Source organism: Lepidothrix coronata, unplaced genomic scaffold (assembly GCF_001604755.1).
Source record: "Lepidothrix coronata isolate B3197 unplaced genomic scaffold, Lepidothrix_coronata-1.0 Scaffold79, whole genome shotgun sequence".
Classification (NCBI taxonomy): Eukaryota; Metazoa; Chordata; class Aves; order Passeriformes; family Pipridae; genus Lepidothrix; species Lepidothrix coronata.
The window spans coordinates 587,575-610,309 of NW_016690259.1; the positions used below are offsets into that span (position 1 = coordinate 587,575).

The 22,735-nt window shown below is 40.3% G+C and overlaps 1 protein-coding gene across 1 annotated transcript in view; it reads left to right on the top strand.

The window, feature by feature from the left end:
- Nucleotides 1-19,330, top strand: part of CDS1 (CDP-diacylglycerol synthase 1) — a 32,183-nt gene extending 12,853 nt beyond the window's left edge. Inside the window, exons 4-13 of the mRNA XM_017820183.1 lie at nucleotides 2,869-2,966; nucleotides 4,744-4,883; nucleotides 6,426-6,484; nucleotides 8,768-8,850; nucleotides 10,331-10,418; nucleotides 11,516-11,584; nucleotides 12,484-12,636; nucleotides 13,229-13,348; nucleotides 15,290-15,393; nucleotides 16,551-19,330. Of these exons, the coding sequence (XP_017675672.1) occupies nucleotides 2,869-2,966; nucleotides 4,744-4,883; nucleotides 6,426-6,484; nucleotides 8,768-8,850; nucleotides 10,331-10,418; nucleotides 11,516-11,584; nucleotides 12,484-12,636; nucleotides 13,229-13,348; nucleotides 15,290-15,393; nucleotides 16,551-16,680 (1,044 nt within the window). The 3' untranslated portion in view covers nucleotides 16,681-19,330. The remainder of the gene's footprint in view (nucleotides 1-2,868; nucleotides 2,967-4,743; nucleotides 4,884-6,425; nucleotides 6,485-8,767; nucleotides 8,851-10,330; nucleotides 10,419-11,515; nucleotides 11,585-12,483; nucleotides 12,637-13,228; nucleotides 13,349-15,289; nucleotides 15,394-16,550) is intronic.
- The last annotated feature ends 3,405 nt before the right edge of the window (nucleotides 19,331-22,735 follow it).

Below are 22,735 nucleotides of genomic sequence, written 5' to 3' on the forward strand. Positions count from 1 at the left end.
CAATGCTTGACAGCCATTTTGGTGAAAAATGTTTTCCTAGTATCCAATCTAAACCTCCCCTGGCACCAGTTGAGGCTGGTTTTTTTCACTTGTTACTTAGAAGAGACTGACCCCCCCCTGGCTACAACCTCCTTTCAGGTTGTAGAGAGCGATAAGGTTCCCCTTGAGCCTCCTTTTCTCCAGGCTAAACATCCCCAGCTCCCTCAGCTGCTTCTCATCAGACTTGTGCTCCAGATACTTCACCAGCTCCATTGCCCTTCTCTGGACTCAGTTCAACACCTCAATGTCTTTCTTGTCGTGAGGGGCCCCAGAACTGGACACAGCACTCGAGGTGCAGCCTCACCAGTGCCGAGTACAAGGAGATGATCACTTCCCCAGTCTTGCTGGCCACACTATTGCTGATAAAAGCCAGGATGCCACTGGCCTTCTTGGCCATCTGAGCACACCGCTGGCTCATGTTCTTCAGCTGCTGTCAACCAGCAGGACCCCCAGGTCCTTATCTTCTGGGCAGACTTCCAGTCACTCTGCCCACAGGCTGTAGCGCTGCATGGGGTTGTTGTGACCCAAGTGCAGGACTTGGCACTTCACCTTCTTGAATCTGTATTTACAACTCTGAGCCCGGCCATCCAGCCAGCTGGGACCTCCCTGATTAGCCAGGACTGCTGATAAATGATGCAAAGTGGCTCAATGAGCACTTACATTCCCCTCAGTACCCTTGGGTGCATCCCATCCAGCACCGTAGATATGTGTGTGTCTGTGTGGTGTAGCAGGTTGCTGACCATTTCCCCTTGGATTATGGGTGGTTTATTCTGCTCCCTGTCCCTGTCTTCCAGCTCAGGGGACTGGGTACCCAGAAAACAGCTGGTCTTACCATTAAAGGCTGAGGCAAAGGAGGCATTAAGCACCTCAGCCTTTTCCTCATTCTTTGTCATTATGTTCCCCCCCATATCCAACAAAGAATGGAGATTCTCCTTAGACCTTCCTTTGCTTCTGATGTATTTATAGAGGCAATTTTTTATTGTCTTTTATGGCAGTAGCCAGATTAAGTGCTCGTTGCGCTTTGGCCCTTCTAATTTTCTCCCTGCATAATCTCACAACATCTTTGTAGTCATTCTGAGTCACCTCCCTCTTCTTCCAAAGGTCATAAAATCTATTGTCTTGAGAGACTGGAATGCTGTTTCACCAGCATTATGATCTGCATTAGAGTCTCTACATCTGAATTAGTCTGGTTTATATTTCCTGTTTTCAGATGAACGACATGACAAACTAGTAATCTGTTGTTTCTTTAGTGGAGGATTTTCTTTTTCGTGTGTGAAGAAACAACAGAAAAAAGCCCTTTTAAAGTGTAGGTGATTGGAGAGATTATTTTCACAATCCTTCCTTTAGTGGTCTGTTACATTTGCAAATGATGATTATGAACAAAAAGGACATAATCAGTTTGCAGGGTGACTTGGTGTATTCATGGTATACTCTGAGATTGCAGTCATGGGCAAAGCTATCAAGACAAAGTAATTTGGTTTTTGTCAACCAAAAAGTAATGAAAGTTAGTATAGAATTCTTCCTCGGTTATACCATAAAGCAAAATCTCTGTCTTTTGATACAATGAACTGTTCATAAAGTTGATATTTGAGACTAGGTAAGAAGGAGAATGGAGGAAAAAAAAACCAGTTTTGTTCATGAAATATTTAATTCACTGGAATCAAATAGCTTATATTTAAATAAGAGTTATCATGCTAAAACCGGATCTTAATACTGAAAATACCCAGAGGCTTGTGGGAAGAGTAATCCAGTGAGGTTTGGAGCACGAGCCCTGAGACTGCTCTAAAGAGCTGGGAGGTATGTTTTAGATTTGCCTGCTGCTCAGGTAACAGGCACAAGCTTCCATGCCTTTGGACCCCAGTGCCCTTTTCCACTGTAAGGTGCAATCCCTTAATGTTGCTCTTGCATTTAAAGTTTTATAACGGAGGCCAAGCAGAAGAAAGAGCACGGGACAGGGAAGCTTCAAAATTAACTCACTGAGGTGGTGTAAGACTGTTTCAATCTGTGTTCACACATTGAGCAAGATGAAATGTATTAATGAATGCAGGTGGTAAGAGAATGCTGCAAAGCCTTGCATGCTGACACGTGCCATCAGTGTGGGAAAGTTCTTACTCCTGCCCCTGCACAGGATTAGCAATGGCCTGTGTTTGGCAATACCATGTAACTGGATAGGGTGATCTGCTTGGTGAATGTGGATTGGACAAAACTGGCAGAGTGCTTTGAAGCCCAAAGACATGACAGGACATACAGCCAGACTAGTGCAGGTGAAGCAGGGAAGTGGTGAGATCAGCAAAACGAAATGAGGGCCGTGGAGGGTGTGACATTCAGACCTCGGTTAGATGAGCTTTGCCTCTAATCATAAATCCTAATTGCCCCTAATGAGATGCTTGCAAGTGAAAGACCTGGCTGCCCAAGGTGTGTTGCACAGCTAGTTTTTTCCATTGGGCCTAGAAAATATTCCTCGCATTAAATGTAAAGATAAAACTTAGCCAAAAGAAACAGGAGAGCCTTCTTTACAGGCAGCACCCCTGACCTGCTGCTGTCAAACTATTTTAATGAAAAAAAAAATCAGGAGCCTTTCTTTGTTTCACAAGTATATTCTTGCAGCTAGCCCAATGTGGGGTTTTTCTCATCATGCATAGTGGTTTGGAGATTTTTTTTAATTTTAAACAGAGCTTTAGTTTTTCTTGTATTTGCTTTGAAGTTGTTTTCTGAGTGGAATTTCAGTTCAGAATAATGTCTCTCTTTAATGCAGGCTGCATTGCTACTCACTGTCTGTAAGAAACAACTGCAGTGTATTTACATAGTTTTTTATTTCTCTTATCTTAGGTCTTAAGCATCCAAGTGAAGTGTTATCATGAAATTATTACTATTGGTTACAGAGTCTACCACTCCTACGACTTACCATGGTTTAGATCCCTCAGCTGGTGAGTAGCAAGCAAGAATTTCAGTAAGTCAGGATGTGAAACTTAAATCTTCATCTTCTTCATATCCTGTTGTGGTGGAATGATAGCTTTGTGGGCCATGTGTGGACATAAAACTTGACATCTGTCTCTAATAGAGAATTCTGTAGTTGTGTTCCACCTGTGAATTGGGACAAGTCAGTTGGCCTTTTATTACTTCCAATTTTTTCCTTGTAATAAATACGTATATATGTAAACATATATGTTTGCTTTCAGTTATGCTTTAAGTCAGAATTGAGCTTGTAGAAACTAAAAGTGTGCATAGTCAGAAAACTACCTGATGTGTGTTACCTGAACTGCTTTGAATTTTTTTTTTGGCTGTTAACCTTGCACAAGAAATTAATAGAACAGGTGTTTTAAAGGCTCCTCTTCACACACAGAGAGAATTAAAATAATTGCACACAAGTTCTAAATCCTTTCCAATCATGCACTTAATCATAGGACTGCATAAATACAGTGTTGGGGGAATCTTCTGAAAGCTAGAAGATGAGATTAATTTTTATGGCAAATCCTGAACACCTGTGAAATGTCCAGTTTGTATAGGGCTGGATAGAAATGGGGAAATCAACTCTTCTGAGTTCTGGGAGGAAAAATAAAGGCTTTTATTAGTCAGTGTTATGGGAAGGTGTTGGGCACATGTAGTCTTTAAGGTGCTTAAGGAGATAAGTCCTTAGACGTGACCTGTGTTGTGTTGCCTTGATTTTGTGTCTTGTCAGTTTTTTCAAGGAATTGAAATATCTAGGTTATTCCCTGTCTCTTGTCGTTTTGCTTCTTCACTTCTAGAAGCAACTTTACTTTGCAATCATACACGAATGATTCTGCAGTCCTGCCAAAATTTTTAGAGGAGGAAATGTGCACTCTACCACTTATTCTACTTTGGCACTTCACCAATGTCACTTTCTTATGTGGAGCTCAAAATCAACTCTTCTGCCCTGCCACACTAGTTAACATCAAAGCTCCTCTCAGTCTAACATCTTGCCACTGATACTAAATACTAAGACACTTCAATGAGACGAGAGAATCCTGTTAATAGTTTGAACATGGTCTGCATTTGCTAGTTAGTTGATGGATTTAATGCTGTAGGATTACTGCTCAATCAAGAAAGCTAAAAGGCAGAGTGCATGGTGGAGAGGAGCAGGAGATGCATCAGAAACTCTTTCAGATGACAATCCTCAGGCCAGATGGCAAGAGCATAGTTGTATTCAGATCCTCAAGCCCCATGTCGGATTCACTGTCATATAACCTCAGAGGATTCATTTTGCAAGTATCTTTTTTTCCAGTTTCCAACGCAGCAATCACAAACTACCCTTTTTAGGATACAGGAAAAGAATACGCAGGACTGCTTGTATCAATATTGATGGCAGATACTTGTTCTCTGCTTTTAGAATATTTGAAATGGACTTGCACGCATGTGGAGTATCCAATGCCATAGTTTAGGATGAAAAGAATTTTCCAACTGCATTCTGAAAGAATGTTTGTTTTTCTAGTGTCATTGCTTTAGAAGAAATAAATTACAAAAATTGGCTTGTCAGAGGAGACACTGACCCTTAAAACTGGATTTATACTTGAATTTTGGTTTTGTTGCATATCTTTTCTACCCTTCTGATTTTTATTTTGTGTGTTCTCTTTTGTTGTGGGGTTTTTGTTGTTTTTGTTTGTGGTTTTGGTTTTGTTTTTTTGTTTTTAAGAATTGCACTTAGTGCATATTATTAAAATAACTGTTAACTGTTGCATATTGCAGGTACTTTTTGCTGTGTGTGAACTACTTTTTTTACGGAGAGACTGTAGCTGATTACTTTGCTACATTTGTGCAAAGAAGAGAACAGCTACAATTCCTCATTCGTTACCACAGGTTTATATCTTTTGCACTGTATTTAACAGGTAAGTGTAGGAAATCACAAAAATGAAAGAACTTTGTGCTGCATTTGTTTCTATACTTTTTTAATTTAAAAATATGTATAGTTGCTCCCTATCTTTATGCACTTCCAGCTTCTCTTTCCTCATAATGTCCAAGGAAATTACGTGTTTGTGGTTCCATTTTTTCTGTGAAAAGATGAATTTTGTGTTCACCAAGAAGAAGAAAGCAGCCTAAACAAGTAGATGATCTTGAGAAAGTTGAGCTAATAGTGCTGAAGAGAAGTTGGTAAAGAGTGAGCTTGATTACTGAAGAACTGGGGCTCAGTACCTGAATATGTGAACACTATTTCAGCAGACTGTGGACGTGACTTGTATGTGTGTAATTTCTGTGCTGTGTTGATGCTTTTCTGTGCAAGTGTTCTGCGAGGTCTACAGTAATAGGATTTACTAATATATTTTAAACTGATTAGTCAAAATGCCTGAGTCTTAGGTTTGTCTGCAAGACATTCAGATACTTGCCATATGGATAGATTTCCTCCCTGTCCAAAGACTCTTTAAAAGCCTCCTCTCTAGGAAGAAGAGACACAAGCTGGCACTCTCGTGGGGTATTGCTTTGTGAACATGTAAATATAGTCCACAGTGTTTTCAGCAATGCAGTTACTATTACTTTAGCATAAAAGTAAATCAACTGAAGACTCAGTCTGGCTTAAGGGACAGGGGACTGCTATGGTACAAATACTTAAAAACTGTAGTGAGAAACCTGGTCTTTGATGAACTCTCAGTCTGTCTACTGTTGTTTGGGTTTTTTTTAAAACTAAAGAAAAATTCTATTCAGTGCTTAGAACACAATCTTGAAACCAGCTTTGCAGAACCTGACCTTTTTCAGCTGGCTTTGGCTTGAGGAAACTAACTTAACTAATGCCTCATGACCCAGTGAGGGGAGACATGAGGCAAGCTAGTCATGAGCAAAAGCAGGAGGCAGAGTGTAATTTGCCCTCTGGCACACTAGGATTGAGGAGTTACTAAGGCTCTATCCCCAGGGTTTAGGGTCTTTTGAGGGCCTCTGACCCCTGCTGGCACAGGAAGTTGCCACAGGAGAGAAGAGGTGCTCTATTAGCCACCCAGAAAGTTTCTTTTGGTCAGCTGAATTCTCCAACACCTGCACTTCACGCTTGTGTTGCATAAGACTGTGTGGCTGTCTGGGGAAAAGGGGCAAGCTGGTCCTCTTCCTTTTGTTTATTTCTGTTAATTATTCAAAACCATTTTTTGACCTGGCTTTTGAGTGGTTTTTAAAAGTGATGACCTCCTCCACTAAAAATGGTGTGCACGATGAGACCTTGTATGTACTGAGATGAATGTTCTTTACTGATGGTAACTAAATCTGTGTTAACTAAATCATAATCTTATATGAGAATAATTCTATATGTACACTTAACTGAATATAAGCAAACGCTCCTAGCAGCAGAGGAATTAAAAACTGCTTCAAAAGAAGAGAATTACTGGTATATCACAGTTCAGTGTCATTGCATATAAGATGGTACAAACTACACTTGCTTTGTTTTACAGGATTCTGCATGTTTGTTTTGAGTTTAGTGAAGAAACATTATCGTCTACAGTTTTACATGGTGTGTATTACCCACTTTGCTGTGGTCATTCATGTTATGAATGTCACTAGAAACAGTCATGTCCCTGTGTTCATAAACTAGTTCAGAAGAGAGGTGTGGAAAATGTGCTTAAATTGACAATGCCATGAAATCAAGTGTTGTTGGAACGTTTGGTATCTGTTCACTTTGCAGATTATTATTATTATTGTATCACGGGATGTGGCCTTTCAGTCAGTACAATCTGTCCTTGGTGAGGCCTTGTGCATGTACAATATGATATGTTTCCCTTAGTGATAGGCTGATACTGAAGAGATTCCTAGAGAAAGGGGTGTGCATCTCCCTCCCAGGTCTGAAGCCAAACAGTTCAGGGCAGTGTAGGAAGTGGTTCTTGTGACTCAAGTGTTACTTTGTAGAGGCCCCGCTGAAGTACTGTGAAGAGAACTTCATCTTAACCCCTGTGTGGAAGATTTATTCTGTGATACTTCACAGCTACTCTGGTCTTCTGCTGTGTTGTATTTCAGTAGATCATTGGTCTGTTAGAAGAAGCCAGCATTCTCATCTCTTGTGTTTGTCCATCTAATAAACAACATAGTAGCTAATCAAGAGCATGAACCCTTTTTTAATATGTATCTTATAGGTCAAAACCTAATTTTATAACATTACAGGTTAAAACCAACCAAGCAAACAAAAAATGACCCTAAACAAATTCAAAACACCCCATTGACACCATTCCCACTCCCACTTCTATATTGGAATGACTAGAAGCCACAATGAAACAGTAATGTGGTACAGCTCCTGTCTTTAAAGAACTTGAGCAATCAGGGCATTGCACAACCTTAAAGATTTCCTAAAGCTCTGGGGATGCAGTTAACCCCTCTGTTTCTACACTGCTTTAGGTAGCATTTTACCATTGAGGATCCCTAATTCTAGACTAGGACTTTACTGAGCCCTGTATGAACATGGAAAAAAATCTTTTACTCAAAATAATGTACCCTGTTTGTGGGGGAACTTCCCTGTCAGGGAGATGCAGTTTTTCTAGAAGAGGTAGTCCTTACCTTCTTTTCCATGATTTTTTTCCCTTTTTCCTTTCTTGGAAAGAAGGTAGAAAAAGTCTGGTGTCAGTCATACAACTTGGTGTCTGCGAAGAAAACATTAAAGTGTGACTACCTAAGAATTGCAATAAAACAGAGGGAAGCCATGTATCCATGGTGTGGCAGCACAATGTTTGGACAGACAAGGAAAGTCTATCCCATCCCTGGAAGTGTTCAAGCAGGCTGGATAGGGCCCTAAGCAGTGTGGTCTAGTGGAAGGTGTCCCTGCCCATGGTGGGGGGGGTTGGAACTAAGTGATCTTTAAGGTCCCTTCCAACTCCAATCATTCTGTGATTCTCATAGAGTAGCCACTTAGTTTTATGTGGTGTTCCAATATCACTGTACAAATACTAAAAATTTAGCAGCAGAGCTCCTTTAATTAACCAGCAGGTAATACTTCCAGAAACCTTTAGTAATTTGTTGTACCCTTCCTTTCAGCATTCTCAAGTTGTCTTATCTGGAAGTAGAGTCTGGCTGCCATGGGAAAACACATGTGATAAGAGAATTAAAGAAGTAGGATATTAAGAGTGTTAAATGGCCCAGACTTTGAGTGCTTAAATTTGGTATATCATAGAAAAACTACCAGTTCTTAATTTAAGTGTTTGGAAAGTAAAATCTATTGTAGAATCTTTACTGAGGAACTGTTTGGAAACTACTTTGTTGCACGCTGGTGCTACAGATTACATACCAAGTATGTACAGTAATACTGAGGAAAATGACTGTTTAAATGACTGTGCACTTAGAAACTAACACTTCATTTTCACTAATCCTGAGAATTTTCATTTTTGTAAGAGTATTCTGTTATGAAAGGTATCCACATCCATGTAACGTGACTCTTTCATGAGTAATTCATTGCCATTTTATTGTTACAGTTCTAACATGTCTGTTATATGTATATACAGAATATCACATTGCTTACATTTCTTTGCTGCTTTCATGCTGAAGGTGTATGTCTTATTAAATCAGGTGTTAAACCGCACGTTAAAAAATTCTGGGTGGAGGTAAGTGATGGGGAAACCTGCTAAAGTTTCACTGCTTGCTTCAGAAAGCCAGCTAACTTGTGATATACTGTATGCACACATCTCTTGCATTATCACCAGAACTGATCTTCCCTGTGAGCTCCTAAATAGCTCCTCTAGCTGACACGCCAGTATTTATCCAGGTGTATGGGTCGGTGTTTTCACTAACTGTTGTGTTGTTGCATTGTTAACAGTTCGCATGGACTCATGTCACTTTGCTGATCACTGTAACTCAATCTCATCTTGTCATCCAAAATCTCTTTGAAGGCATGATCTGGTAAGGGGACAGTAATAAACTGATTTGTAACTCTATTGCATTGAAAGGTTGGTTCTTTTATGTAGATCTGGTTAGGGAATAATCGAGGGAACAGTTAAAGCAGTACAAATTAAAGGAGCATTAATGTCTGTTTGGAAGGGGAGTCGAAGGAATTGGGAGCAATGAGGTAAAGGATACAGAAGAGGAAGCAGCAACCTCTTTAGATTGACAGACACAAGTAGGATGATTTCAAACAACCGCTTCATTTACTTGCAAGGAATAATGTTGATTGCATGCTTGGTCAAATAGGTTCTGCAGCATTTTGCTGAATGGATGAATATCCAGCAATTCTTTTTCAATTACTTGGGAGCTTCAGGTTGCTCAGAGCTATTGAAGATGGACCATTTAATTTGAAAGCCCCAATCTGGCCACCTTCCCTACAGCCTTCCCTGTTCAAATAAATTCAGAGTACTTAAAATATTTTAAGAGTTTTAATCTTGGTTATTGCTGGGTCATCTTAGTGCCTCATTTCCAGTGATACATTAAGTTCTGGCAGTGCAGTTAAACTTGATTACTTAAAACCACTCTTCAAAGAGAGGGTATGTTTCCCTGCACTTCTTCAGGGACAAGGTAAATTACAAGTTGGGAAACAAGGAACAAGCACGTGAAGGATGTGCTTTGTGTTCTTCTGAGGACATAATGCTGTATGTTCTCCTTTTTGTTTTCCTGATATATGAACATGTGAGGAGATTATTGCAGACAAGGTTGTATAGTTAGAAAGAAAGCCCAAAGCCTTTGACAAAGTTTGTATATAGAAATTCTTTTCATAGTAATCATGTTCATGTGCCAAAAACTGAACATATTTGCCTTGCTAGCCTAGTATTTCTTACTGCTACTCTTACTAGGTAGTTTGTCAGATGGTCACAAAATCTGATTTTTAGCTTATTAATACATCCCTGCTTTGAAAAGGGGGGAAAAAAGCTTAATGGGCTTGAATAACAAATTCAGAAGCAGTCTGCATGCAAAGAACACTTAAAAAGCTAACACAGGCTGCTCCAAACTGACAAAGGTGGGGGGAAAGGAAAACTAATTTTTTATATATTTAGCTATCATTTAAACTTTTTAAGGAATTTGCTTGTTTTGATGTTATCAGAAACATTAGCATGTTTATATTTATTGATTTCTTCTTAACTGTGGTACCAGTCTTCAAGCCTGATAGGAAAAAGCCAGCCTGTTCTTGTTTTAACTCATGCACCGAAATAATATTTTAACTTGAACTAACATGGATCTGTAATGATCTTGTTTGGCTGAAGACTAAAACCAGTATAGCTAAATATGCTGCTCATGGGGGAACAAGGTGAACACATTATGAAACATAACTCCTTCTAAATACTACAGAAAAATTCCCCAGAAGAAAATGCTGCTGTTTGAATTTCTGTTCTGTGTTTAGGTTCAGGCAGCTTTTCTTTCTCTCCATGAAACTTCTAATGTCTTTCTCTAGGTTTCTGGTTCCAATTTCAAGTGTTATCTGCAATGATATTACTGCTTACATTTTTGGGTTCTTCTTTGGCAGAACTCCATTAATTAAGGTAGGTACTTAGGTGCTTCCTCACTAACAAGTTTTTACAATTTATAGCAATTTTGTTTCTTGTATGAAATGTATTAATACTTCATACTGAGCTGCATGATGCACACCTTTACTAAAAAAGTCCAAATTGACTACCCTCTTCCTGAAAATTTGTAAATGGAAACTGGGATTAATGTGAATGTAATATTGGCATTACAGGTAGTACAGTTCTAGTCTATTGCATCACCATTTATAATCACATTCTTTTTGGATTTCGTGTGCAGGTTTCACTGCATGCTTACTGCACAGAAACTAATTTGAAATAAGCCACTAGGGCATATATACCTGTTCCTCATTTGGTCTCATTGATGTAGCACTGTGAAGGGCTCAAGCATTAATCTTCCTATTCTAGTAGAATATGCAAGACCCCACAGAAAGCTATGAATTATTATTTTGATGATGTTGCCATGTTAAGTTTTGGGCATTTTAAGTTTTGGGCATTTTAAGTTTTGGGCATTTTAAGTTTTGGGCATTTAGTTGGTTCTGATATTAAACTGCTCCTAAATTGAAAACGTGATAGCATTTGGTGAAGAAAATAGCTTGCTACACTGGTCTCCCTAGTTATTTTCTGTATTAATTAGCCAGGCTGTATGCAGGAAGCTGGTGTGTCCTGAGGAGTGTCCTCAGCAGTAGTTGTGTCAGGCTTCTGGCACTATCTAAATGGGCACTTGCTTTCAGAGGTCTCCACAGAGCCAAGATATGCTCCTGAAGCTTTCCCAGTCTTCTGCTTGAAAGGAGCTCAGCTGCTTAGTCTGGGTCAGGTGCAGCCAGAGGCCGACTGCAGCCTCCAGAGGCACCAACACATGGGATGAGAGCTCTCCCTTCCCACAGGCTGCACAGTGGCACCAAACTGTGGCTCTTTCCCTCCTTACCTGGGACAGGTCCTAGCCATACTCCTTTATTTATCACAGCCAGCAGCTGCAGCTGCTGACATTCAGTTATTCCCCACATTCCTTTGAAAAACCACGTAGGAGCATAATTGTCACAAACAAGGTCAAGAAATAGAGTAAAAAAGGGTTCAGTGATGCAACTGATGGACTAATTCTCTTTTGTGCCTAGCTGTCTCCCAAGAAGACCTGGGAAGGGTTCATTGGAGGCTTCTTTTCCACTGTTGTATTTGGATTTATTGTAAGTAACCACAGGACATTCATAGAACCATAAAATGGTTGTGGTTGGAAGGGACCTTAATGATCATCCTGTTCCAACCCTCCTGCCATGGGCAGGGGCACCTTCCACTTCCATCCAACCTGGCCTTGAACATTTCTGGGGATGGAAATTTCCTTGTATAGATTCAGTCTTCGCATTTTTACTTGAAGTAAAATTACTGATAAATTCGGTCATCTCAAACTGCTGAAAGCCTAAGAGTTAGAGGTTTTTTGGCTAGAGAATTCTGCCAATTCATAACTAGCTGGAAAGGGTAGGCAAGGCTTACACCTCTCCTAAACAGGTTATATTGACCATTTTCTGCCATTATTGTTACTATATCTGGAATAGTTATATCTGTGAGTTGCATCCCTATTTTGAAATTGAAATTTATTCATAGTATTATTTATGCTTTGCAAAGTAGTACTTTTGTATTACATACTTTATAAAGGCATTTCTCCTGGAAAGCAGCTTACACTGATGATATGCACAGAACATAATAATTGCATAAGTAACTGTTGTGATAACACCAAGATCAGCAATAACAGCCAAACTTGGTAGAAGAGATAGTTCAAGTTTTAATAGAGAAGTGAACTGCAAAAAAATATGAGTAGCTAACATTTTGGGATTTTATAATGCAGAAACATCCAGTAGATATGAATCTGAGAGATATGAAAAGGAAAACAATTTGGGAAATCATCACTAAGCGCACTGAACATCTGCCTTGTTGAGGCATTCTCCAGTTTAAACAGACTGATTTTACTCCTTCTTCTTAGAAAGGTTTTTATTACTCTGAGCTTGTGGTGACAAAGCCATTCATTAAAATATGATTTTTGAGTGTAACAACAAATACCTAATTCAGGAGACCTTGTTTTGCTTTTCAGTTTTCCTATTTTTTGGCTCAACATCAGTACTTTGTCTGCCCCGTGGAATATAACAGTGAAACCAACAGATTTGTGACAGAGTGTGAACCTTCAGAGCTGTTTCAAATGAAGAAGTACTCTGTGCCACCATTGCTTCAGGCTGTGTTGGGATGGGTAAGTTAAAAAAAAAAAGGGCTTTGGCTAAAATTGAAATCATACTTCCCAGCTTAAATGGGTTTCTAAACCATTTTAGAAGGGTATCTGAATGCAGGTAAGACTTGAAGGATAAGAACTGAATTGATACCATGACCCTCTGCATTGCTCATACAGGGGAGGTGGTCACCCAAGAGCAATTGAAATGCACTGCTGGAGTCACCCGAGGGAACCAACCTGTGTTCTCTTTGTGCTGGAAGTGGATGACACTCAAGAATTTTGCAGACAAACCTTATTTTTGAAGAGCAACCTTTGAATTTTTGTGGAAAGTGGGCTTAGGCTTGTTAAGGCCCGAATTAGTGGCAAGCTTAAATAAGCTCATAGAACTTCATTCTGTTTTCAGCTAGTGTGTAACTGCCATTAGGAACAGACTTTTACTCTTTTCATCACCATAGCATCGTGTGTGTTAGTGCCATTACTTCCATGCTTAGAACTTAGAAGAACTACCAGCAATAGTCCCATGTAATATACTCACCGACCCTTTGAAATGTGTAAGATTGAAATGCCTACAATCAAACATACTGAAATACATTATTAATTATTTTTCTTGCAGGAAACAGTGCATATGTACCCATTTCAGATGCACAGCTTTGCACTGTCAATATTTGCCTCATTAATTGGGCCATTTGGAGGATTCTTTGCCAGTGGATTTAAAAGAGCTTTCAAAATCAAGGTGTGTAATGAATCCTGTAAGATGGTTTTGTTTTGGTTTTCTCTTTGAAGTAGATAAATTAGTGGAGTAGTGTTTGGGGTTTTTTTAAATAATTCGTTGTAGTACTTAGTGTTTCTACTAAGTTGTAATTATGTTTGAGCTGTTATTTAGCATCAGAAGCAGGACTTAGTTTTATCAGAGAGATACATATGTGTGTGTGTGTTATTCTTCAAACTTTGCATGATCAGCATGTGACTTTAATGCTGGAAATCTAAGAATAATGTGGTTTTAGTTTGGTTGATAATTACTCTTCCAAGTCACATTGCAGAAGTGGTTTAGACAAGCAAGATGTGAGATATTATACTTGACATGAAAGGCAACCTGTAGATGCCTAAGAAGTGCTGACAGTGGTTTACCCTTCAGATTGTGGCTGGCTGTGTTTTACCAGTGGTATTTGTGTGTTATGCAGATGCTGGTGTGTCAGGTTCACCAAAGCATGAGATGTTTGGCTGCCTTTGCCAATACGGTGCTGCCTTGTAACTAGTGTGTGTATTGGCAAATTCTGTGATGTGCTAACCTCTGTTTATTGCAAGGTGTGCGCTGTTGCTTGTGGCAGTGTTGACCCTGGCTGGTATTAAGTGGCAGTAGGAGTATGGGAAGAGGGCAGCCCCTAAATTTACTCCCGACCTTCTTTATGTCTTGGTAGGACCGCTGTAAATCTTATCCTGTTGCTTGTCGTCGTTCTTGTTGTTCTGTATGTCTGCCAGACTGGCATGTGTTTTGCACAGAAGTGTTTAAACCCCTCTGTTTGTGCTGAACTCCTGTACATGTGCTTGTATTTACCCCTCTTTCTTATGCCGGTCCAAGCAGCTTGCCCGGCACTTTGTGAGCCACAGCCCCGTGCGCTGCTGTACCCGTACGTCCAGGGAGCAAAAGACTGTGTGTGTGAAGAAGGGATTTTGGGGGAAAATTAATGCTTCTGAAAAGCAGCACGTATTCTCAAAAGTAGTATGTTAAAAAGTATATTCTTTTAAAACCTCTGGACCCAAGGTGATGACCAAAGGACTGCTGGGAAGTCAGGGTTATTGTTGAATTGCTACTGAAGGCAGTGTGTAGGTGAGGTTAGACTGGAGGGCTGGTGTGGCACAGGCATAGGATAAGTTTAACTTGCTGGCAGTTGCCCCACATGACTAAGGGTTTTCACCCCAAGAGTGCACAAGTGAGCGTGGATGACTAAAAGGATGTATGAGGGTATTTTGATTGATAAAGCTGTTCTACAGACAGGATCAGGTAACACAAAAGTAGTGTATTGAGCTTTGTTTGCACCAGGAATATATTTTTTTAGGTAGCAATGATTTTTTCACAACAAGGTTTTTTGATTCTGTTAAATATATTTATATTGCATGCACACATTATGGTTTTTAACTATGGTTACAAAGAATCCAGTGAGAAAAAGGGCAGGTGACTTGGGCAGGACTGGAGAGCCCTCAAGTTACTGCTTCTCTTGCAGCAAATATACGTTACCTGGTAACAAGTGCTTCAGCAATACCTACCAGTAGAGGATAAAGCAATAAAGGTATTAAAGAGGAGAATTAGATTCTGAAGAGGCAAGAAACGACAGCCATTAGCTTAAGAGGCTCACCACAAAATGAAGTATGTATAGGCACGCAAGTGTTCTCAGCACTGCCACACCTGCACCTGACCTACTGCTGTCCTCTTGTGCGATACCGTGGACAAGTTTCTTCATCTCTTCTTTTTCTTCTCACCCCCTGACTCACCTTTGCAGTTAAAAACTCCTTTAGCAAAGGAGCCTCTTGCTAACTTTTGGCTCATGTAGCAAAAACATAGCTTACTTGCAGCCCTAATGTGCTGCTTCCAAGTGATACATCGTTAGCGTGTTTCATCGGAACCACTGACCATCTTTTCTTTTTTTTTTTCCCTCCCATCCTTCACACCCAAAAGGATTTTGCAGACACAATCCCTGGGCATGGTGGGATAATGGATCGCTTTGATTGTCAGTACTTGATGGCCACTTTTGTTCATGTCTATATCACCAGTTTCATAAGGTATGGGCTTTTTACAATGTTAACTCCTTAAGCATGTATAGCATATTTCTATAATGAATTTATAGGAGTTACTTTAGCATAGCAGAGATTGCAGGTTTCTAAATATGATTTATGCGATATTTCAAATACAGAACTATTAGGAAAACATACGTCACTGCCTAGGATTTGTGTCAGGTTCGAGCTATGCCCTAATGTTTCCGTGACTGCTCTGAAAGGTAACCCGTGTATCCAAAATACCAGAAAGTTTTATGTAGCAGCCTACTAGCAGTTTTATTAGAATTTACTGACTACAGGAAGGTATAGGATCGGGGTTTCAGGCGGGAGGGTTGTGCAGCATCTGCTTTTCCTGTGCCGTTCCTTAATAGCCTGTAGGTTGCAAGACTGCAGTTCTTCCTGTAAGTTTCAGTATTTCTCAGCTGCTTGGCTTGGGATGTTTAAGATGAAAATGCAGTGGTTAAAGAAAGGAGACAACTTCTTAAAAATCCTGCTTATCTTTCCTGAACCGCACCAGTTTTCAAGAAGAAATCATGGGAATCACAATTCTCTTACTGTAGTCATTTTAGTTTCTAGGGCAGAGGTGGGTCAAGGAGCCAAACCAACACAAGCCCTTAGTTTTCTAAGTGCATATGATAGCATGTAAATGCATATCAGCAACAGATTCTTTGCCTTATATTTGGTTCATCTTAGTAGACTGTAACTAGGTGGCTAGCTAAAAATGAGGCTGATATTTAGGAAAGGTTGGTTTAATTCGCAATTTTCTTTACTGACTTGGCCAACTTCCCATTTAGTTCAGTAGTACACAGCTTATCTGGCTGGCAACAGATACTAAACGAAAAAAGATCTGTTGATGAAAAACTCTGATACAGTGATTAAGGATGAATCAGTGAGTCTTGTCATAAGTCTTCTCAGTATCCCCATTTGACAGCAAATAGAAATGCTTTTAGTTTCTGTTCACATTGAGCTAAGAGTATGCTCTCCCAGTAATGCTAGCCCATGCATCCTGAAGATGTAGACTGGGAGAAATCCATAACTCGGTGTCCTCTAAAAAGGGAAGGCATTGTTTGTGCAGCAAGAGAAAAACGGAAAGCTATCTAAAAAGATTCTTCAGAGTTGCAGTCACAAAAAAAAAAAAAAAATTTCTTTTTTTTCATTGACAGGGGTCCAAATCCCAGCAAATTACTGAAACAGCTGTTGATACTTCAGCCTGAGCAACAATTAAGTGTATATAAAACCCTGAAATCTCACCTGGTTGAAAAAGGGATTCTTCAGCCATCTCTGAGAGGGTAGTTTGTTAAAACAGAGGACTAGAAGAAAACTTCATTTACGAGAAGCCTGTGGAAAAGCATTGCAAAGGTGCACATAAATAATAGCTATAGGAAGAGTAGTTTGTGGTCTGGAAAAGGTGAATGTTTCCTGAAATGAATGTGAATACTATGACTTCTTACTAGGACACTAAAGATCTCTTACTCCTAAAATAATTCAAATGCTTACAAAGTAACAGTACACATGCTGTGTATTTTAGTTCCTGAGGTGGATGGGAGCAGTCTTCCTCCAGCACCCAGCCTGACAGTCTTTGTAGTTAAGGAAAAAAAATAATGAAATTCACTGTAAGTTTTTAATGAGTTGTTTAAAACTGTATATCTTAGGAACACCTTTTTGGTCTCCAGTGGTTCCTGAAGTGTGAACACATGAGGCAGGCAGTAACTTCTATATAGGCTGGTGCTGAAATTCCTATTGGCCAGAAAACATTTGTTAGCCTGGTCAAAGTAGTACTTACAGCCTGCTGTATTGGACTACTTGTTTTTTCTAAACCATTATGAAGGTTAAGCCTACCTCTGTTTTTAATTTAGCAGCTTTCTTATGAAACCATTTCATGCTTTCAGGAGAAAAGTACATTCATTGAAATATAGCTGGGCAGTTTGGGCTGTGGAACTACTATTTTTTTTGGTTAGTGTTACACATTATAAACAATTGTGTACATCTAGGAGTAGAGATTACCTGAGAAAATAGAATTCTCCTACCAGTAAACGGATCAGGGAGAATCTGGAGTTTAAGTCCTTGGTTTCCACGGCCTGGTCAGTGTCTGGAGACAGTAATTCAAGCCTTATTCCTTGTGCCTCTTAACTGCTGTGTAGAATCGGGGTATTTCCTTCTTTTTAAAAGCACTTTGAGGTCCTGAGTAAAAAGTGAAGTTTAAGTCCTATGTATAAATGTGTTTCTCAGTGAAGGCAGAAACTGTTAGCTCCTGAATGTGCACAGTGCAAGACAGGATGCATGGTTCTTCTGCTGTTATCATTTATTAAGAAGATCCTCAAGCAAGCTTGGGTAACCACAGAGGGGTTTGAATGGAGAATTTTTATAGAAAGCAGCTATTCGGTTGACTTAGGGGGGTATATGAGGAGCATTAATGCTCTATAATTCTCAATCCTAGTTGTTTTATAACTGTTTTCATCATGTGACATGTCTTGATGCAAATAAAAATATGAACCTTTTTTGAAATGACAAAAATTACTCCTGTACAAAGAAAAAGCACAAATGCCAATTTTGTTTTCATATACTGTAACTTGATACAATTTCATTTTTCCAACTCACTGTAAATAATTTCCTCCTGCGGTGAACGTACTGAGGCCACATGTGTGTGTGTGTGTGTGTGTATGTGTGTATATATAAATTATTAAAAGATGTATGTATATATATTAAAGATTAAAATTTTAAAAGGTTGGTGCTACTTGAGGATGCAACCATGGAAAAAATCACTTGGGTGGATCATAAGCCATATCTATAAAATTCAAACTGCTTTTTGTTGAACACCATGTAGCTGAGACCACTGTGCACTCTGTTTTGCACTTGGGCCATGGTACCATGTGTACAGCTTGTGTATAGAAAAGCACCCATGTACACTGAACAAAATCCAGGCCTAAAGCAATTCCTGTTGATGTCAGGTATTTGACAGAATTGAATTATGTCTGACCTGGAGATTGCAGTACTGTATTGAAAGAACACTCCAAGAGGTGAAAAATGCCACCTACTGCTTGTCCATCAGTGGCCGTGTGACTTGGCTTGTTAATTGGAGGGAACTGAAATTCAGCTCTTACTCAGGATAAGGCATAACCTGAAGTTAAAAGGTAGCACAGCTACCTTTGGAAATGTGCTTTAAAAAGAAGGGAAGGGAAAATGAGGTGGTGACCAAAGTAGAATACCTGCAAAACTAGCTTTTAGATGAGGCTTTGGTTATGTATGGGACTTTGGTAGACATTATGATAAAACGCACCCATACTGAAGCTAGCATATCTTTATCCTGGGTATTAAAAAAAAATCTAAATATTTAAAAATTATATAGAGAATATATATATATATATATAGAAGGGTAATTGTTACTTCAGAAACTTGAAATTTTTAGTGTACTTTTATAGCATGTATAATAAGAAAGTTAAAATATATTTTAGTATTTAATACAAAAACATTTGAAATTAATCGCTATCTATGTGCACGATAGAAAATTCAACACTGCAGTTCTGCTTTTCAATGTTAAAATGAAGAAGGGATGAATTGTGAACTCAGTCATCAATTTTCTAGATAGAGTAATAGCTTCCTGCTGGCTTAGGCTTGGTGTAAATAAAGCAGGACCTGTCACTATGAAGTGACAACTACACTTGGTTACTACACAGAGCGTTTACCCCACTTGCCACTTCTGTTAGTTCAAGCATTGCAACATCAGAAACAGGAAAGTCTAACTTTTTACACCAGTGCTTCTTTTCACTTACACTTTTGTCCCAAGTTGTTATAATTACCCACTGAGCAAAAAAGAAAACTGTATATTATGTAAATATTGTAAATGGTATGAGCATATAACATCTGTTTTAGTTTGACTGTTTCAATCTTTCATTGAAGCAGGCATTGTAAAAAAATAAATAAATAAATAAAATTGTGACAGAAATCCTCCAGTCTTGTATTTCCTATAGCATGCACAGTGGGTGGAGATTTCTTAACAAGAATTTATATTCCTTTATGTTATTCTTTAAATTTGTGTTCTTAATAGAAAAGGCTGCTATTAATTTCCTACCTTTTGCCCCTCAAGGCTTCAGACCATCCTTGTTTGTTGCTGAACTTGTACAGTGTGTTTCATGTCTAAAGATATGCAAGCTTTTCCATCTTTTCCAAAAGGTGCTCATTTCAACAATACTGACACAGGCCTGTCAGTATTGACCATGTGTGGTGATGATGGGGCGGCAGCTGGCAGCTACCTCTCCCCTGCTTTCTTGTTCCTTCCTTTTAAGTCTTGGATCTGAGGCCCTTCATCTCCTGCAGCCTCAAACAAGCCAGGTAAGAAATGCATCTCATTTCTAAATTACAAAGAAGACTAACATCTGTTAAACACTCACTATCAGCAAATCCTGCGTGTGCTACACACCTCCTCGGATTTTAGAAAACTTGTGGAGAAGCACAGAGCTTTCCTGTGGTCTTCCTCCACTTCTTAATTGTCTTCTGAGGAAAAGAAAGGGAAAGTTAGAAGTGAGTTTTCTTCTGCCAGACAGATAACATTTGGACTATTACTTGCACAGAGTCCCTTTGTCCAGATTGTACTAGTACTGGTACATAGTTGAGTTACAATTACTCTTTCTCTTGCAAATAGTTTCCCAATTATAAAATGGATATAATGGATATTCAGTTCCTTCTTTAGCAATTTGAAGTTGCATGAACTGAGGCATAAGTCCTGTATCTGACAGGAATCGGGATCACCCATAAAGTATCATTTAGGTTGAAAATGCCTTTGAGATCATAGAGTCAAGCCATAAACCCAGCACTCCAAGTCCTCCATTAATGTACTGCTGAATACTAAAGACACTGTGATTTGTTCATGGCATACATATTGCACCCTGGCTTCCCAACTTGTTCTGTGAATTACAGGGACATGTTTAACTCTCTAAAGGAAGAGGTGAGAAAGACTGGTATTATTAGGATTTTGTTAGCACGAACATATTGTTTGCAAGCGAGTGTGAAAAGGCAACATATTTTCATAGGGCAGCCAAGGTGTAAAGCTTCAGCTCTGTTTAATTGCCACCAATTGACTTGCACTTGCCTGTGTGGACATGCAATAGCAGCAGTTTGCTTCCTTGAGTGGTTGCCGCTCCTGTGTGAAGTGACTGGGCCAGCTGCCCCTGGCTCAGCAAGGACTCGAGTTTTGCACTAATCCCACACACAGCTTTCACAGCAAGAGGCTGCGTTTTCGCTTCTACTGTTAGGACCCTCCTCTTTGATTGCAGGAAATTAAATACTTGTGCTATCTGGCAGAAATCGTGCACACCTCTAATGAAAACATACCAAGAGCCCTAATTGCTCAATTGTGGTTTATATTACCTACCAAACTGTGGCTTATCATTGGGGGTTGTATGTACTTGAAGGGTGTGTTAAGCTCTGCAAACTTTGACCTTGTTTCTGGTCTGACAAAATATGATACAAACATAGCCTATCCCAGAACAGTCAGAAGCAAGCTCTGCCAGACTCCCTGCTGTGCCATGTCCAGCTGCACCAAAACAAGCATTAAGAATAAATAAAAAGATGTTCTTGCAAAGTTTGCAGTGTGGTTGCATTTGGTGGTGGGAAGTGACAAGTTACTGGTTGTTCAGTTGTCAGTTACAGAGAGGTGCAGTTTGCCCAGAAACAAGGGGATCTATCAGCAGCAAAGGATCAATAACCTCCATTTTGAAAATGCTGGGGACCCTTCCCTAAATGACCACGTAATGGGGGTCACACTGTAGGCGTGTCAGGAAGGCTATAATTCAGCCAATGGGAGTACCCTCCTGGTAGGGGAGGCCTGATCCCTCTCACTGCCTGTCTTGCTGAAGCCTTGTGTGAGTCTGTGTGTGAGCACCTGCCTGTGCTGGGTCGCTGGAGAAGTCAGGGCTTTCCCTTGGTACAGATCTTCCTAAGACCCCACCTGAGTAAGAGACCAGGCTCTAAGCCTGGCTGGACCTCAGTCGAGGAGCACAAACAACTTTTTCTAGTGGAACTGTTGCACATGGGGAGCTTGTAGCACACACCAGGTAAATTAACATGGGTTTCATGTGCAGGAGGAGAAAAACATGTTTATCTTGAACACAGACAGAGAGAGACCAACTCTAAGAGACTCATAAGCAGAAAATGAAGGTGGGGTGCTGCTGTTCCTGAGCAAGTCCTTGGCCAGCACAGGGATAGAAACTCTGAAAACAGTTTGTTTAGGGAGGCACTAGGGCAGTGCAGAGGAAACATGAGAGGCGATGGCCTGGGCTGAGCGAGTGTGAACCAGGGTACCCATGCCATATGGCCAGGCAGCAACTCTCTCAAGGCATCAGCCAATTGAAAGAAAACCAGAATTTCTTGCAAAAGGACCTCCTGGAAGCATAAGATTTCAGTCACACAGAATCACAGAATCGTGAGGGTTGGAGGGGAACTCTGGAGATCATCTAGTCCAACCATCTTGCCAAGGCAGGGTCATCTGGAGTAGGTTGCATATGAATGCATCCAGGTGGTTTTGGAATGTTTCCAGAGACGGAGAATCAACAACTTCCCTGGGCAACCTGTTACAAGGCTCTGCCACCCTCAGTGTAAAGAAGTTCTCCCCCATAGTGAGGAAAAACTCCTCAAGAAATGCGCCTCTCTCATTTTTCTTCAATAAAACTCTCAGTTTAGCCTATTTAACTGAGTTCTGTGCACACCAGCAATGGATACAAAAATAAAAGTCTCTGAAAAGGTAAAATTTTAAATTTCTGAGGATATTTTTATTACCTCTAAGTAGGTGACAGTTACTGCAGGTATAAGAGCTACCAGCAACATGCAGCGCCTGAGGAGAGCCTGGGCCAGACCTCGTCCCTCCATGGGGACAGGCTGCCACCACTCCCCGGCCAACAGAGCTTCCAGAGCACCAGCAGCCACCCGGTGGCACCCAACCACTATGCCAAGCAAGATGGAGCCTCTGCAGGAACTGGAGATGAGTGGCCAGGCCCGCCTGAAGCTCAGGGCTCCGTGGAGCAAAGATGCCCTGCAATGGCAGCAGGACAGCTTGGAGGGGAAGGAGGTCTCACAGCAGGAGGACGAGAACCACCTTCCCTCCCTGACGTGGCTTGATGACAGACCTGGACAGGATGGGATGGCATCAGATGAAACGGGGATGAGCCTCCCTCTGCCTGGGGCAACCTGCTGCATTGCACTGTTGCAGCCCCATCATCGCCCACAGCCCTGTCCCAGCAGCTTGTACTTCTATCTGGTTGAGCTATAGGAATGAAGGCCTAGAAGGTTTTTCTGAAGTTTCTTGTCTCTGCCGTGGAACAGCTGCACTTGCAGCAGAGTGTGGGGTGAGCTGTCA